This window comes from Pelophylax lessonae (genome assembly GCF_965119305.1).
Source record: "Pelophylax lessonae genome assembly, chromosome: 8".
Lineage (NCBI taxonomy): Eukaryota > Metazoa > Chordata > Amphibia > Anura > Ranidae > Pelophylax > Pelophylax lessonae.
Genome location: NC_138775.1, coordinates 248,392,678 through 248,412,030, shown reverse-complemented (window position 1 = coordinate 248,412,030; position 19,353 = coordinate 248,392,678). Strand labels below are relative to the sequence as shown.

General features: G+C 42.8%; 1 protein-coding gene across 2 annotated transcripts in view; it reads right to left on the bottom strand.

The window, feature by feature from the left end:
* The window catches only part of TRABD2B (TraB domain containing 2B), a 443,575-nt gene that overhangs the window by 189,905 nt on the left and 234,317 nt on the right, over positions 1 to 19,353 (bottom strand). For both annotated transcript variants that reach the window (XM_082266102.1, XM_082266103.1), the window contains one exon: positions 17,750 to 17,924. In XM_082266102.1, the coding sequence (XP_082122228.1) occupies positions 17,750 to 17,924 (175 nt within the window). The remainder of the gene's footprint in view (positions 1 to 17,749; positions 17,925 to 19,353) is intronic.

Sequence of the window (19,353 nt, the reverse complement as noted above, 5' to 3'; positions counted from 1 at the left end):
TTTATTTATTTATGTAAAAATGTTAAATTACAAGTACACAAGTTATCTACAACTAATGAGGTTTTGGCTGTTTTTTTTGTTCCATCAAAATAAGGAATTGAAGTTGAGTTCCTGACAATGTCTTCTCACACATCAAGTTGATTTCTAGTTTAATAATACCAACATTTCTGATTCATTATTTTAATTATTGAAAGATCCAGTCCCACATTCCCAGCATTTTGTTCCCAAATCCCCGAGGTATGGATACCCCAATTAGGAACCCCTGAGTTTACAGCCATGACATCGACTAATAAAGACCAATTAGCTATGGGCTTGTTGTACAAAAGATGATTGCTGATTCATTGCTGCGGGATACTACACTAACATTTTTGCCTTATTAAAAACCATATTAACCCATATATAGATGATGCTGCATTGAACTGTAGAAAATGGCACCTGGCCTCATAGCATACACACAGGCTTTGTCCATAAAAGTTCCCTATAACCATCACGCCTGGGCCTCAAAGCCCATTTATCCTCTCCAGATGGGCAGGATTAATTATTTAGCCTGTATTGGGACTGACATAGCCTCGACAATCTTCCCAGAATCCAGAGCTTAAACATTTTGTTGACTTTTCTTCCTTTTTAATCTCTTTATGTTTTTTTTTACTTGTTTTACTATTTTAAAAGGAAAAGTGTGTAGTCTTCACATGCTTTAAATGGGAATGCCAGCTAGAACTAAACTAAAAGAGTTGAAATACATATTTGTGAACTGTTTAACTTGTCCGTATTTTTTTATTAGTCTTTTTTGTAGTTTATTTTATTCATACACCCCTTCTACACTATATAGCCAAAAGATGACACCATTGTTCAGATCCTGCAGTTCTAGGGATTACTGTGTCTGAGGCCCATTTACAAGGAAGAGTAGATATCACTATCTTTTTTTCTATCCATGGTGTGGAGACTATGGAGCCTACAGAGGTCTCTCAGTTTAAGGCCATGAATGGGCCATGTCTTTAAGTGGCTGGAGCTGCATAAATACAGTCAGTTCTTGTCTATACATAGGTAGCAGTTACATGGATACAGCTGCTTCTCCCAATTTGACAGCTTTGGGTGTTGGTTGAGTGGCCCCCGAATGCACACAGGGTCAGCTGCACAGCTGTCAGATTGGTAAGAGCGGCTGTGTCCATGCAGCCACTGGGTTCCTATAGAGACGAATGAGCAGCCTGCATGCAGCGCCTATTGGCTTCAGCTGTTTAAAGGCACAGCCCTGCCTAAGAGCCACAGGAGATCCGAAGAAGGGCTTGGCCCGAAACATGTTATTCCCCTCTATCCGTGGCCATCTGTATCAGCTCTGCTAGTTGACAGTACAGTCGCCGGTGTGCTGCCCCTGTACCAGTCCGGCAGCCATAGACTTACATCTGCAAGGCAGCCCTCGGTGTGCACGTCCCTGACAGGCGCCCGGTGACGTCATCATCCGGCGCCACTACAGTCGGGTCCGAGGAGCAGCGGCTGCCGCCGCCTCGGTTGTGCACCATCCGGAACCGGAGCGGTCTGTGGGGGTTGAGCATTCCACCTCCCCCCCTCCTCTCAACATCTTGGACATCACTCGGTTTGGAAGCACACCAGCAGCGAGGCTCCCCTGGGTGATCGAGGCTGACATCCCACTCCCAAGCGCCACACCATCCAGGCTCCACAGTTGGATAGTCGTTGTCCTCCCGCTCCTGGGTCCCCCTTTCTCTGAGGTATCTTTTGACTGCTATATCATCCGACTGCTGTCTGTCGTACCATGGGCACACTGCCGGCTTTTTTCTGTCAAGGAGCATTTTTTAACCCATTTTAATAAATATGTTTTAATGCTTCAAGATCCTGAGCAGCATCCATTCTGTCCTTCTGTCACTTTGTCCGGGTGCGCCAATATACCCGATTTTGTTGCTATATTTCTTCTCAGTTGGGATCTGGGTTTGGGTAGGCTGCAGCCCGGACACGGACATGTAACTGATGGTGGATTTCTCTGGGCATTGTCCGTCCTTACTGTTCCATCCTTGTATTCTGGTCACCGGCACCACAGCGCCAGGATTTTTTTGTACATATCCACAGCCTATTCATGGACTACGGGTGTAAGCATCAGTGTGAATGAGGCCTTATGCAGCAGAGAACTCTATGACATACAATGTCTGTTCTTCAAAATAATACACCAACCTGCATGATCATAGCAATTCCAGGAATGAGGAGCACCAAAATCCAGCACAGAGGAGAAGATTCTGGCACCAGAGGGACCATTGAAAAGGTGAGTATCCACTTACCTGCTGTCATAGTTGCACAGAAAAATGAAAGATTCTTGCCCAGGTTCACCACTATTCAGCCAATTCTCTCTCATTAAAATGTTCCTGCTGTTGGGAAATTTTGCACTCCTGTATCATCTATGGTCTCTAAATCCTTGAAGAGTTACTAAACCCACAACAGTGAAATCTGTCTTTATATGCTGAATAGCATGCTTGTTATACTCACTGTGGAACCTAAGGGATTAATCCTCCATATTGTCCAAAAAGGCTGTTTGATCGTATATGCACAGATCCTCCCCTTCCTGCACTGTCCCCCTGGACAAGTCCGGATAAGGAACAGTGAGTGAAGTCAGGCTTCACATGCTCAGTTTTGTCTCTTTTGCTTGAGAGAACATTTCCTGTTTGATCGGAGCTATTCAGGTTACATGGTATTGACATCACACATTTGGGCGTGTATACAGATCCTAAATGACAGCCCAGTCCCTTCCTCCTCCTCCATGCCCAGTAACTAAAAAAGAACACAGTGGGTGGGATGTGACATCTTGATCGATGGATGCTCCACCTCCCATAAAAGCATGAGGACACAGGCTATAGTGGTTTTCAAGAGGAGGCGATTCCCATAAACTAGATAACACCAGTATATATGCTACTGCACTCTTCTATATTACACATGCAGCAATTAGTTATGATGTCCATCCCACCTGGCTCCCCACTGCCACCTTGCTAAGACCCTACCTCCTGTCATCCTCATCTTCATCACAGCTGGCACCCCACTAATGCCTTGCTAACACCCTACCTCCTGTTATCCTCATCCTCATCCCACATGGCACACCACTGCCAACTTACTATCACCCTACCCCTTGTCATTCTCATCCCCCCTATAACCCACTGCCAGCTTCCAAACACCTGCATTGACAAAGCAGTTTATTCCAATGTTGAGAGGACAAGGGTCTCTTCTCCACAAATGTGTCGTGGCGGGAAACGTAGTCTGTAGACTGGGGCTTATTGAAATATGGAATACTACATTAACAATAAAGATGCCACCCCAGGTGAATGAATAAAGTTTTACTAAACCCACAACAGTAAAATCAGTCTGTATATGCAGTAAAGCATGCTTTTTATACTTACTGTGGAAGGGGTTAATCCTCTGCATTGTGTAAAAAGGCAGTTTGATTCTGTCTTCTCTGATCCTATCCTTCCACAGACTCCAACAAAAAACCTAATATTTACAGAGTCTATGGAGTCAAGCTGCACATGCTCAATTCTGTGTGTATTGCTTTTTTTTTTTCTTGGGAGGGTGCATATTATCAGCACATGACCAATCAGCACTGTCCAGATAGAGGGTCTGGGGTCCTGAAGCCTGATAGGGCAATCAGGAGGGAATGAAAACTCCTCCTACAACCTTTCAGCAGACACTGATAAAAGTCACAGGACTGCTATATACAGGTCCCTCTCAAAAAATTAGCATATTGTGATAAAGTTCATTATTTTCTGTAATGTACTGATAAACATTAGACTTTCATATATTTTAGTTTCATTACACACAACTGAAGTAGTGCAAGCCTTTTATTATTTTAATATTGATGATTTTGGCATACAGCTCATGAAAACCCAAAATTCCTATCTCAAAAAATTAGCATATTTCATCCGACCAATAAAAGAAAAGTGTTTTTAATACAAAAAAAGTCAACCTTCAAAAAATTATGTTCAGTTATGCACTCAATACTTGGTCGGGAATCCTTTTGCAGAAATGACTGCTTCAATGCGGCGTGGCAAGGAGGAAATCAGCCTGTGGCACTGCTGAGGTGTTATGGAGGCCCAGGATGCTTCGATAGCGGCCTTGAGCTCATCCAGAGTGTTGGGTCTTGCGTCTCTCAACTTTCTCTTCACAACATCCCACAGATTCTCTATGGGGTTCAGGTCAGGAGAGTTGGCAGGCCAATTGAGCACAGTAATACCATGGTCAGTAAACCATTTACCAGTGGTTTTGGCACTGTGAGCAGGTGCCAGGTCGTGCTGAAAAATGAAATCTTCATCTCCATAAAGCTTTTCAGCAGATGGAAGCATGAAGTGCTCCAAAATCTCATGATAGCTAGCTGCATTGACCCTGCCCTTGATAAAACACAGTGGACCAACACCAGCAGCTGACATGGCACCCCAGACCATCACTGACTGTGGGTACTTGACACTGGACTTCAGGCATTTTGGCATTTCCCTCTCCCCAGTCTTCCTCAGGGTCCGGTCACCTCTTCTCATTGTGCAGCATTTTCTGCCACACTTTTTCCTTCCCACAGACTTCCCACTGAGGTGCCTTGATACAGCACTCTGGGAAAAGCCTATTCGTTCAGAAATTTCTTTCTGTGTCTTACCCTCTTGCTTGAGGGTGTCAATGATGGCCTTCTGGACAGCAGTCAGGTCGGCAGTCTTACCCATGATTGCGATTTTGAGTAATGAACCAGGCTGGGAGTTTTTAAAAGCCTCAGGAATCTTTTGCAGGTGTTTAGAGTTAATTAGTTGATTCAGATTATTAGGTTAATAGCTCGTTTAGAGAACCTTTTCATGATATGCTAATTTTTTGAGATAGGAATTTTGGGTTTTCATGAGCTGTATGCCAAAATCATCAATATTAAAACAATAAAAGGCTTGCACTACTTCAGTTGTGTGTAATGAATCTAAAATATATGAAAGTCTAATGTTTATCAGTACATTACAGAAAATAATGAACTTTATCACAATATGCAAATTTTTTGAGAGGGACCTGTACTGCTGATGAGAAAAGGTATTTATCAATTTATGTTTGCTAAAACTATTGCATTTCCATGTTCTGTATAACTTTGGAAACCAGATATAGTGAATGCAGGCTCCTGGGTTTAGTAAAACTTTTAGCCTCCATTCACATAAAAGCGTCTTGGATCACGGGCAGAATTGCGGCGATTCTGCCCGCGATCCTGAATCATTGCAAATCGCGGGACGCCCACGTGATTCCCATGACTTGCAGTGGCACCCCAAACGTGGCACAGCTTTGCCGTGATTGTCGCCCGACAAATCCTGGTAAAATCACGCAAACAGACTTGCGGGACGCCTGTTGCCCAAAAAAACTAGAAGAACTTCTTTAGGGCGTCAGGCATCCCCCGATTCTGTTTGCGTGATTTTACCACGACTCGGCGGGCGACAATTGCGCCAAAATTGTGCCACATTTGGAGTGCCATTGTAAGTCACGGGAATCGCACGGGCGTCCCACGATTTTCAATGATTCGGGATCGCGATCAGAATCGCGGCAATTCTACCCACGATCCAAGACGCCGATATGTGAATGGAGCCTAATAGAAACATGAGCAAGGACAGTCACAGCTAATTTTTCTATCGCCAATCAAAGTAAGCTTATTACCATTTCATAAAAAAGCATGTGTGGGTGCTAATGCTACCTGCAAAATACCTTTTGTGGGTATTTGCCTTTTGCAAATAGGTGTGCTTCTGTGTAAAATAAGCTACAGTAAATATAAAAGCATTAGATCTGTTCTACAGCCAAATATTCACAGCCAATGTCTGCTTTGGCTGAGATGGTCCGAAAAACCACCCTGTTCAGTAACACCATATATAGCTTTAAGGTACACCAAGCATGTTATTTAAAGAGTTTGTGCATTTTCAATGTGGCTCTTGAAAAGAACTGTACGGTGAGTTTTAAATTTTTTATATCCCCCATGGATGTGCTCCAATTGCCATATATTTTTTTTTTTTACTGTAGCTTGCCTATTAGTCCCAAAAATGTGCCCCTATAGAGTACATTAGGATTCACCTCTAAGTTAGGAATAGGATTCCCTACATTTTTTATAAAATTTGCCAAACCCCTGGCAAATCAAACCTGAACATATTTGCCCATCACCAATCATATTAAGAAAAAGTGTAAATATTCAAGTTCTTATAAATGCAATTGCTTTTCTGGTTTTCCTAAATACTGAACACAAGATATTGTGTTCTTTTTTACATAAAATTATTACTGTACATAATTATTATTACTATTATTATTTGTACTACTATGTTCCAGTTTAAAAGATCTCTTCTTCAGTTAATGGAAAGCACTTCATAAAAATACAACTGCTGTACAGTATATCATATAAAAACAAGACGTAAGGTTACATACACATCCTCTAGACCAAACTACGAAGTAAGTGGTAAGAAAATATTGCCTTTTATTTGGGGAGTTTATTTCTTTAATCTGGTTATAATTGAGATGTTTTTGCTGTACACACAAGTGGTGGAGAATTTGTGGCTTTCACTTCCTGGAGTTTGCCCCCAATTTTCTTAATTGTCCATTTTGTTAGTTAGACGTCAGGTGAAGTAACATTGAAAGTACAGAATGTCTTTGCTGTGTTCAAACTTAAAAGGAAAATTTTCCCCTAAAAGTAACTATTTTTCTTTTCAATCCGAATGTTGTGAATGGTCTTTCGTAATGTCCATTTAATTATTTAGCCTTTTACCCAAATACGTCACGATGACTTGATTATTAATATTTGGAGGAAATGGAAAAAAAAACGCGATGCAAATTCCTTCCCAGTCTGTACATTAATTTATTAAAGTTGTGAGCAGGTAATATGACTGAAGTCTAGGTTTATATTCTGTGGCTTGTTGACCCAAAAACCAATGTTATTTTAACATTTTGGGTGCTACGAATAATAGAAAACTCAATTTGGCACAATGCCACCTGGGGCCCCAGAATGAACAAATGCTGACATAGGATATACTGACAAAAAGGGGAGAGCAGAGGGATGACCTCTGCAATCTGCTTCTACTTTTTGACTGTCCAAACAAAGACTGGGATCAAAGAAGTGACTTGGTTGTGTTGCCCAAAGAGACACTCCCCTTTTGTTGTAAAAAAAAGTCCCCTCTTGGTGATACATTGTAGGGATTTTAACAAGCTTTATCACAAATTCCTACCCTATGTTTCTCTGAAGAAATAGCTGTTGGTTTCACCATGTCCTTTGCAATCTAAATGGGTGGGTTTAGTTAATTATAATCACCTGGTGCACTCTCAGTATTATGAGAAAAGCTGCTCGGTCTGCACCCTTTAGAAATATTTAACCCTTGAGGAGTATCTCCCCAAAACTAAAATTCCTATTGTAGGGGGTACCTAAAATTAAGCAGAGACTGGCTGAGATTTGATCCATCTATGGGCAGGCTGGTTGTACTGAAGTCAATCCATCTATTCTATTCTAGAATAGGGAAATCCGCTTGTGATATTCACAAGAAATCTCCACCCTGCACCAAAATAATGATGTAAAAAAAAAACTAATAATAAGCAGCCACCTTATAAAAAAAAACAAATTACGCAATAGGATGTATAAGTTCAAAGAACTAAAACATCAAGCGGCGCTACACACTCATATAGATGATGAAGGGGTGCCTGGTCATTACAGCATATGTCTATATGATTGTATTGTTTTTACGTCAATATCTCTTTAGGGATTATATATATATACATATAATATATATATATATATATATATATATATATATATATATACACATTAAAGCGGAGTTCCGGCCTCAAATACCTTTTTTAACTGAAAATACCCAAATAATACTAATCCATTGCCCTTTACAGAACCGCTATTCTCATACTTACAAGGTGTACAGTATTGGATTTTAGTCAAAATCTTACTTTTAAAAACACTGTCTGGGCACAGCCATCTTAGATGTGGGCGTATGAAGCCGAAGTGTAATCTGCTGTGTCCTTCTTCCTGATTCCAAAGGAAGGAAACAGGTGCCGCTGAATGTAGCAACAATTTATTGCATGACAAAATAAAATACGTTACTATTTTAATTTGTCATGCAATAAATTGTTGCTACATTCAGCATCGCCTGTTTCCTTCCTTTGTTGCCAGCGGGATTTTCCATTTTTTTGCCTGCCAGAGCTGCCCTGAACTACAGCATCACTAGTGAAGTCTGGTCCACAACAGCCTTTGACAACTTGGCTGTTTTATACTGGGGTCCTTTCCTTTGGCACAAGCGCCCAACATCCCTCTGTTCTTCCTGATTCCAGGGAGTGTTCTGGGAGTTCTTCCTGATTCCAGCCTCCTGGGAGTGATGACAAACAGCTCCCAGGATGCAATGCAAAGGCGGAAGTGATGTTGGTGGCCGCAACCACAGAGGGGGGGGGGGGGGAGAAGGAGAAAATACAATCAAAAATGCCCTGAAAATAAGTTAAGGGACCCCCGAAAAAAATTGAAAATGCCCAACTGTTGATCAGCATAGCGAGCACTCCAGGAATCACTAAAGTTGCAAAAGAGGCCGGAACTCCGCTTTAAGCTGTGGCCTATTGACTATCACTGACATTCCTTTGGTGTGTGATGGGACCATACTGTAGCTTTTATTCATATGTTTTATTGTCTCCTTTTCAAGGAGTGTTTTTATTATTTCATCATTCTTTATGAGTGTGTAGCGCCATCTATTCTATTGACTTCAGTACAACTAGCCTGTCTAATTTTTCCCATGCCAACGTCTATAGCCTCCAGCAGTGATCATTGTGTTCTGCCGTAGGGGAGGCTCCCAGCTGGCAGAATAGAATAGCACGGAAGGAGGGATTCCCCCATCAACAATTACTATGTTGATGGAGGTATTGATATCAAATGTTTTGTTCATGAGCGATTGTGTTAATAAGGGTATTGAGCGATTTTCATCTATGGCTTGCTTTAGTGCAGACTTCTAGGAAGATCACACAAGCAGAACATTACGTTTCTGAAGGAACTTTGAACACCAATTGTGTACAGAACACCTCCAGGTTTCCATATTGCATTGGATTTTACAGAAAATGTGGCTGCAGATTGAAAAGGAAAGGTCTTTTTTGTTAACAATAAATTACATAATGGCCTGTGTAGCAATTGTATATGTTATGTTTATTTTTATTTTTGCACAAAAGTGGAGTTACCCTTTAAGGCTTTCTCTAGTATCATCCAGCAAGCATTGAGGTACGTTAATACCTTTCAGCAGAACAGTCAGATTTTTCTACCCAGAAATATATAGCATTTGTCAATTTGAATCCTAGCCAAGTACATTTAAACCTTTAGAATGGAAATTAATATTCTGGCACATGGCCCGATGAAGTTAAAACCGATGCTTGCTCCTGCTATGTTTCATTTTTATATTTAGCTAATGATATAAGAACATGGGAGAGGAATACGAGTTTAGAATTAAAAGGTAAAATCTTCCTTAAACACAGTCTGGGTTTAAACAAAGCAGACCTCGTCAGTGTTTGCCCAGAATGGTTTTAATCACAATTCAACCTACTTTTTCTGGAATAAATAGAGACTATCCAGAGTATCATTTATACCCATGTGTTTATATTAGTTTTAATGCTGTTTTCTCTATCTTTGATCATTTTTTACCAATGTAGCCTCTTGTTCAGATACACTATATTGCCAAAAGTATTGGGACGCCTGCCTTTACACGCACATGAACTTAAATGGCATCCCAGTCTTAGTCCGTAGGGTTCAATATTGAGTTGGCCCACCTTTTGCAGCTTTAAAAGCTTCAACTCTTCTGGGAAGGCTGTCCACAAGGTTTAGGAGTGTGTCTATGGTAATGTTTGACCATTCTTCCAGAAGCACATTTGTGAGGCCCGCCACTAATGTGGATGAGAAGGTCTGGTTCGTAGTCCCTGCTCAATTTCAACTCAAAGGTGTTTTGTCGGGTTGAGGTCAGACCAGTCATGTTCTTCCACCCCAAACTCGCTCATCCATGTTTTTTATGGGCCTTGCTGATTATAGTGTTAGGATAGACAGGTAGATATGTTGTATACATTCTATAAATATTTTCAAATGTAAGCTTCTCTGTGCAGTCTGGCCTTAAAAACAAATTTAGATGATGGTTGGAGCCAAAGAAATGCTTGGCCACTCAGGAAAAATTGTTGGCCTTTAAAGTGATAATAAAGGTTTTTTTTTTTATAACAAAGACGTTATACTTACCTGCTCTGTGCATTGGTTTTGCACAGAGCAACCCCGATCCTGTTCTTCTCGGGTCCCCCGTCAGAGCTTCTGGCATCTCCCCCATGACCAGTGCCCCCAATAGCAAGTTGATTGCTATGGGGGGCACTGGTGCGTGCTTACTCCCGAGCTTTGCTCTGTGCGTCCTTAGGACACAGAGCCATGGATCGGCCCTGCCCCTCCCTCTGCTCTCTCCTTATTGGCTCACTGGCTGTGATTGACAGCAGCGGGAGCCAATTAGGAGAGGGAGACCTAAGACAGCTGAGGGTCCCGTGCACATCGTTGGATCGAGGAGGGCTCAGGTGAATATTAAGGGGGCTGTGGGATGAGCAGCACACAGAAGTTTTTTTTAACCTTCATGCACAGAATACACGAAGGTAAAAAACCTTCAGCCTTTACAACCACTTTAAAGCAGAGTTTTGGGCAAATTTTTTTTTTAGCTAAAAACACCCCTAGAATAGTCATGACTCGTGCATTTAAATAAAGGTATCTTGTAAATTCTCCCCTGTTTTGTGTATGTGCAGCATGAATTACTTACTTTGTGCAGATCCTGTACAGCACAGCCATCTGCAGTGTGGGCATCTAAAGCTGCAGTGTCCTTCTTCCGTGATTCTGTGCATACTGGCTACCCAGCATGCACCTCCCCGTCTCGCACATGCGCAGTGCGTTGCTCTATAGACCAATGACTTCTGGGATTGATGTCGACTCATCTCCCAGGAGCCAATGCAAAGCCGGAAATGACGTACGTCCCCAGGGCCACATAAGGAGAAAGTGAAAAGATATTCCTCCAAAAATAAGGTAAATGAACCGGAAAAAAAAATTAATAATTGCCAATTCCTTTTTAGGATGCTCTCAAGTGCTGCATGAAGGACATTGTAAAATGTGGATGGAACTCTGCTTTAAGGGTTTGAAAAGGGATACCTCTGCTAGTCAGAAGCAAGAGTCAAGAGGTTTTTATGTGCATAGGAGAGAGTATTCTAAAAGGGAATAACCCTACAAGCACTAGATGTAAATGATCACTTGCCGTAAAATCCATTTCTCTGATGTTTATTGACGGACACAGCTCCTGGTATTCATAACCATTGGGTTATACTGCCTCCTACAGGAGTAGAACACTAAGCAGATAAGAATTCTGGCTACGCCTATGGGAAGTCCCAGGGGGTATACTCCCTCTCTCTGCTATAGCCACTCAGTTTTGTTACAAGCAGTGTCAGGAGACTAATAACTCCACAGAGGGGTGGGTGCTGTGTCCATCAATGAACATCAGAGAAATGGATATTAGGCTGGGTAATGCAGGTGACTGGCACATATTGGAATGTGAAGGTAGGCATCCTTGAATTCTTCCTGACGCAGGGATGCCACCACCATTCGTATGGATTCCATTCTGAACTTCTGTACCTGCACAAAGCAGTTGAGCGCCTTGAGGTCCAGGATTGGATGCACTTTGCCTTCCTTCCTGGGGACTGTGAACAGGGTTGAGTAAAAACCCCGAAAACATTCCGAATTCGGAACCGGGACAATCACCCCTTGAAAGAGCAGGCCCTGTCTGAGGACAGGGGCAAGTTGGATGGAAAAAAGCCTTGCCGGGGGACAAAAGTGAAACTCGATCTTGTAGCCGGACCGAATGACTTTGTGGACCCTCATGTCTTGCACCAGGGAATTCCATGGATCTGGAAACCAGAGAAGATGTCTCCCCACCCCCGATACGGGTGAGGGCGCATTTTCATGCTTAAGGAGCCTTATCCACAGGTCTGGAGAAGCCCGATTTTGGCTTGCCAGACCAGGCTCGTTTGGATCCTCCTGCAGAGGCCCTGAAAGGCTTTGAGCCCTTGTCAGTCGCCCCTGAGGGATGAAAAAACTTCTAATGAGCTGAGAAGGAAAGCCCAAAATCTACGACACGGTTCCTTGCCCTTAGTAGCCTCTGGAAGAAAAGTACTCTTCCGCTCTGTGAGACCTTAAAGGATGTAAACCAGGGTAGCTCCAAACAGGCGATCTCCTTGGAAACAAAGATCAGTCAAGGCCTTTTTTGATGGCAGAGAGGCAAGCCTTCAGAGATGCCGCATCCAAAGAGGCATCACAGATAAACTGAAGCTCCTGGTCTAGCTGGTCTGCTAGCTTGGACAAGGCAGGGGGGAGCTGTTCCCCCTCCAGGTTACGGCATATGAGCTTAGCCCACTTAGGTCAGAGTTTGTGACACTAGGGCAATGGTGAATACTGGCCTCATTGCCGAACCAGCCAGAGTGTATAAATTACAGGCCACAGCCTCTGCCTTTTGGTCAGCCGGATCCCTAAAGGCCAGGGACTCTTCAACTGGAATCATGGTTGCCTTGTTCAATCTGGAAACTGGAGGGTCCACCACCGGTGGCACAGTCCACTTCTTAAGAAGAGACTCTTCATAGGGGTAATGCCTAGTAAAGCGCTTAGGAACCCCACGGGGAAACTTTGGTCGTCCCCACTCTTTTGCGACAATTCTGTCAAAATAGGCAAGGAAAGGAAAACACCTTTGCTGCTCTGGATGGCTTGTAAATAAAAAAGGGTACCTACTCCTCCATTGCAGCTTCAGCTGCGTCCTCCATCTTCAGGTTCTCACGCACAGATACAATCAGTGCATCCACCAGCACGGTGGCAGACGTGGAGGAATCATCCTCACTATCAGTGGATTCCAGGCGCGTGGTCGCAGACCCAGCAGGGTGACTCACTTTCGCGGTGGCTGAATCAGATTCATGATCCGATGAGACAGATGAGTAAGGGGAAGGCAGGGGGCACTTTTTGCTTGCCCATTGCCCACAAGTCACCTCCACTCGGGACAAAAGGGACTCCAAGACCGCCATCAGTGCATGGATGAATGGTTGGGACCCAAAGGGACCGCAGCCTCAGAGAAGGGATTAGGAGGGTAATGTGCTCCAAAGACTCCATGAGTCACCAGGGGGACCCCATAAAAGGTGTAAAACACTGCTAAGGAACAACCCCCACCACGCTGGCAGCACCACCCGGTCGCCAGGGACAAGGCACCAAGAGATCCTCAGCAGAGAGGGAGCCCAATAGACTCACCATCTGCAGAAACAAGCGCCTGCAGCCACCAGGATAATGCACTACACATGCGGCGATCAGGAAGTAAAATTATCCAGGAGTCAGCACCAGGGGATTAGGAGGGGCTCCCACCACCGAAATCGCCACCCACAGGGCTCCACTGTGATGGCTTCTGCTATTTTCAATGGCAAACCACAGTAAAATGGCCACCGAGCTACACAAACATGACCGCTGTGTATAGGAATACACAGAGTACAACAAAATGGCAGCCCTGCGTGGCAACACGAGGCGTACAGGGACCCAGGAGGGAGACCAGGCTTCAGGGACAGATCCAGGCAGGATAGGGAGCCCTGGAAGGAGCCCCCACCAGGTACAACCCCTGCCCCCCCTCCCGGCACAGTCGATCGTCCAGTCCCCGGCAGGGCGTCCCCCCTGGCCCACATCGCTAGTAAGCGCCCTGCCCCCATCCCAGGAACAGTGGTCAGACCACCCAAACAGCCCCAACATATGTGGAGGGGGGCAAGTGATGGACTCGGCAATGGGGGTGCCTGCAGGAAGTAGGGGAACCTGGGGGTCCGGCCATCCCAAGGAGGGGCCCACGTCCACCCCAAAACCCTCCAGGGGGAGAGGGGGACAGCTACTCACCATACCAGGAACCAGGGGGGCACTGCTACAGACAGAACCCCTTTCCATTGAAATGAAAGGCTGTCGGCCAGGAGGAATTCTGTGACTCGGGCCGAGACTCCGTTGTGCGACCTCGGGAGGTGTTTAACTCGCAGGCCATCCCACATCCAGTGGGGCTATGTCGCGGCTGACCTAGCATGGAGAAGAGGTCTGCGGGCGCTCGCTGGCCAAACTGGGATGACCACTGGATCTAACTTATCCCCCCCTTTGCCCAGTCTGGCAGTTGATTGTAGATCTCACAGGAAAAATCCAGGGAAAAAAATTTATATCTAAAAAGAAAACAATTTGCCAGGACCAAAGATTCCCAGCAAGGAGCTAGGTCTTTACTCCTGACTAGAAGTGGCTATAGCAGAGAGAGGGAGTATACCCCCTGGGACTTCCCATGGCTGTAGCCAGAATTATTTTCTACCTAGTGTCCTACTCCTGTAGGGGGCAGTATAACCCAATGGTTATGAATACCATCTGTGTCCGTCAATGAACGAAAGAGAAATATATATTTGAATGCAGATATGCAGTATTTGTTGGAGCACTAAATAATGTATAGAACTTTTTATTCATCCGGTTTTCCTTGTTAAGCCAACACCTACTCTAAGGAACACAAAGGTTTAAATCTATAAAGTAAACATAAAGCAGACTTCGTCATTCATCTTCTTTAGTGTGAATATATCCTCAGTTACAAAAGCAAGGTCAGCTCCAATGGTTAGGAAATGGCAGCATGGCCCCTCCGCAAGATAAGTCCAGTCTCCCCACCACCCCCCTCACAGAAAGAAAGCTCTTGTGAAAGTCCGACATGGCACTCCAGGGATCACACATGGCCAGGAGTCCCCTCCTCTAATCTAAACAAGGAAACGTTCTGTGTGAACTTCGCCTGAATTAATTCTATAATTAATATTAATGGATCTGCCTGTACAGCTTCCTTGAGTTTAACAAGGAACAGAAAAATCTTTGTCCGAGGGAACGAGATGAAAGGGGAAGCGTTTTGTCAAATCCTGTAATCCAGCAAATGTATAACATCAACCACACCATGCACCCCTATTTGCATATGGCACCTCCCGCTGAGGCAGTGGCCCTGAGAATGACGGCTGTTACTATCTCAAAGAGACAGGGGTATAATCTCCCTTTACAGTCAGCTCTAGATGTCTGATTAGCATTCACAAGTGGTCTCCAACATTACTGCCTTTGAAGTGGGCAATCCTGAGTTTAATCCCACTTTGAGTGCCTCATTGTTTTTTTGGCAGGTCGTCTTCTTTCGACGGGGCTCTATAACAAAAAAAAAAAAAATGGTTTCCATGGAAGGAAGCAAAGTTTGGCCAGTTTATGGATAACGTCTTTCTTCTTCCCATTCCACTAAGTATATTATTTGGATAAATATTTTCATATTGACTACTGCGTTGCTGTGGATTTGATTTACAATGCCTACATTTAACAACTGCTCACTAAAAACAATCTGAAATTTCAAAGTAGGTTTTAAAGAATACCTGTGCTTTGCCCTTTGAGGCAAAGCAAAGGGTTTTCTTTAATCTCACCCCTCTCAGCAGCCTATGTAGGGTCTATCTTTATGAGATTTTTTTTTTTTTTTTTTGCATCATATAGGTTTTGCAATACTATACTAGTCTAAGCGAATGATCTCAGAATGGTCCCAAACTGATGTTAAACAGAGGCCACTGGCACAAACCCAAAGCTCAGCACCACAGGTCCTTTCCCTTGCACCCTTATGTCTAAGTATGAAGGCACATATGACTCGCTGGCCAATGAGTGCTTTCATTTGGGACGTCTATGACCATGTGTAGCTTTGACTTTAGTGATTCATACAGGACATTCCTTTCTATTACTGAACAGAGTGGCATGAGAGCAAAAAGGAGGTAAGTATATGCAACATGGCATAGTGTAGGCTTACTTAAAGCCTCTGAAGAACTTTAAATGATGGTTGGATTGTTTGCTGAAATTCCTTTTCTCAATTAACCCATGAATATGTATGGTTACGTGATCTGTAGACAATATAGTAGCCCTCTACAAAAGCATGTAGAAAATGGAGTAGACATTGATGAATATTCTCCAGATCTACATAACGAATGAACTTTGCCTTCACAGCCAACAAGTCTTGCAAACAGAATTAAAGTAGAATTATAGACAAAACTTTTTTTCAATGGATAGAGTAGGGGGGAGTCATAACGCCTGTCAGTTTATTTTTTGCCATCTTTGTCCCATTGGGGAGATATCCCTTCACTTCCTGTGCCATAGCCATTGGGGAGATATCTTTTCACTTCCTGTGCCATAGCCATTGGGGAGATATCCCTTCACTTCCTGTGCCATAGCCATTGGGGAGATATCCCTTCACTTCCTGTGCCATAGTCAAAACAGGAACTAAGAGGCAATCACTGCAATTTACTTTAAAAATTGCATTACTTTTCTGGGAAAAAACTAAAATGTGGGATTTTCTTTTACTTTCACTTTCAATGATAGTGGTAAACAGGACAAATAGAGAAGGTGAATCTCCCTAATGGGGCCACAGACAGCAATACAAACTTACAGGGGTGCTAATCCCTCTCCACTCTGCCCAAAAACAAAATGTTTTGCCTTTAGTTATACTTTAAGATCCCAACCGAAACCCATGTGTTTTTACATACCACACTAAAAAACCTGCTCTGGTCACCCTCTTCAATTTTACACAATCATTCACTAGATCTTCATGCAACTAAAATCTCAGAGCTATTCCAAGGGCAGGTCATCATTATTCTGCCATAACAGGAAATATAAGGAGGGCGGGCAGAGAATTCTGCATGAAAAACAATAGAAATTGGCCTACAGAGTGAAGAACATAATCCAGATGGGTCTTCTAGTTCTAAAAACTTTCTGTGGAGTTCATTCTCTGCAAATGTCTGGTGACGGCACATCAGCATCTACCTTATCAATCAGATGCTTTGGAAGCTTTCCATTCAAGACTGCATTCTATGAAGTAGATTTACTGGCACAAATACTGGGGCTGCAGAGAACTATACAACATGTTTAGGAATCTTAAGAGCTTTACAGACACTTATCTATGTTGTTTTATTAGGTGCATGAATGATTTTTTTAGCCTTCCTGTATTTGAACATATAAGAATGCAGGGCTCCTTCCATCGGCCGAAAAAAAAAAAAAGATACCAAAAAATCCAACTTGGCATACAGACTTTTCTTACGACACAGCTGCTTTGAGAGCTTCTTCTTCACCCTTTAGCAAGATCAATCAGCATCTGACAAAATCAACAAATCATTTCTGGTTTGGCCACATGTTCTGAGCATTAGCTATGTGGATAATCAAATAGCCAAATTTGAAAAGGAGACACAAGCCAAATTTCTGGTTTGCTTACGGTACATCAGAAACGACTGTACAATATACTTACCTATATATGTCTAGAGTTGATGACTGTAAGTAGAATTCATTCAAACGGCCTAACAGAGTGACAATTACTACATAGGTAAGGAACCCATGGCTGATTTTACCATTAGGAACACAAAGCCTGGGCTTATGGGATGAGGAGGAAAGAGACGGCTGTAAAATCATTGGACTCATTTTCTTCCTATTATAAATCAAAATGCAGTCATCTCACAAAATCTAATTTACACATTATCATAAAGTACTAAACCAGGATACAATCAGTAAAACAAGAACATTTTCTGTATAAAAGGGACTATCTTAGCACAGAGGCCTTACTTTGGGTGCCAAAGGCATCCATAGGCTCCAATGACGGAAATTCATCCCTGAGGGTCACTAAAACTTGTCAAACCAATAGTTGCTAAAACAATAACGTACCTGCGCCAAAGGCAAAGAAAAAACTCTTGTCCCAATTTTCCTTCAGTAGACCCATCACTCTTCTTGCCATTCTTTCATTCCTCTTATAGATGAGTTCTTGTCTGAAGTAAATGTCTATCTCCTGAGCTGTTACTTGCTCGTGTGACGGTAAAGTAGTGTTGATAAAGGTGGGGAGCTGCAAAAAAGAAAAAAAATAATAAATAAATAGCACATTTGTTTTTTTTGTAATATATTTTTTGGGGTTTTAGCATAGTACAAACAAACTGAGTAATTACCTCATCCTGGAAAAGGGATTGCAGCCCCAAAACAAAACAGAAAAGGAAAAAACACAGAGAAAAGAATGTTATCAAGACATAGAAAAAACATAGACAACCCACCCTAATGAGAAGATAACTGTAACCTGGCTAAGGAATAGGGAGACAGATCTTCTCAGAGGAGTCGCCATCAATACATGAGGCCAGCCTAAAACAAGGCCTGGCACCACATCATACAGTGGAGATCACTTTAGAGATGGCTTAAAGATCCATAAAAGACCTTTAAGAAGGAACCTAAATATAAAAGACTAATACCAGACCAGCACATAGCACCTATAGATATTTTGCAGGCTATTGGCGTATCAGTATAATCTGAAAAAGTAGTGAGACCTTATGATAGTTATTGTCTCAGTTCAGGCACTGATGAAATGTTTACGGAGGTGTGGGACAGTGTTGGGGGTAACAAGTTACAAAGTAACGGATTACAGTAACTACATTACTTTTTTTGGTAACGAAGTAACGTAACTAGTTACAATACTATTATTGGTAACTACACTACTTTACTAGGCTATAGGAAGTAACTACACTACTTTACTAGGCTATAGGAGGTAACTACACTACTTTACTAGGCTATAGGAATGCGCTTTCCTGTGTTACCCAAGCCGTGCGATACAATTGTTATTTCGAAGAATAGAGAGGGATGAAGTTTATGACTTTTTGTTGCACTTTATGTTTCATTCTGTTTTTTCAGGTTTTGTTCTCATGTTTCCCAAAGCCTGTGTTTAAACAATAAACTCTATGCAGAAAGAGTGTCATGTATCTTCTTCTACACAGTCAGTTAAGAAAGAGGAAAGTAAAGTAATAAGTAGTGAAGTTACTTTTCAAATGCGGTAATTAGTAAAGTAATCTCGTTACAATTTACAGAAGTAACTAGTAACTAGTTACATTTTTTGAGTAACTACCCCAACACTGGTGTGGGAGTTCTATGATGTAACGGAAAGATGTTGAGAGAGATGCAGCTTCCCTAGTAGAGAAAGTAGAGTCAACGAAAGTCTAAAGTAAAACTAACCTTGGCTAAAATATTTCTAAATGACCTACAATGCTGAAATTCAGACTCGCTATATCCTCTGACCGTATATGCCAGGGGAGTCCAAACTATGGCCCTCCAGCTGTTCAGGAACTAAAATTCCCATGAAACATTGTAAATCTCTGACATTCACAGACATAACTAGGGATGATGGGAATTGTAGTTCCTGAACAGCTGGAGGGCCATAGTTTGGACACCCCTGGTATATGCATTAGTTCTTAATATGATCCCCACAGAGCTGCCTTGGATCCCTGGCTCACAAA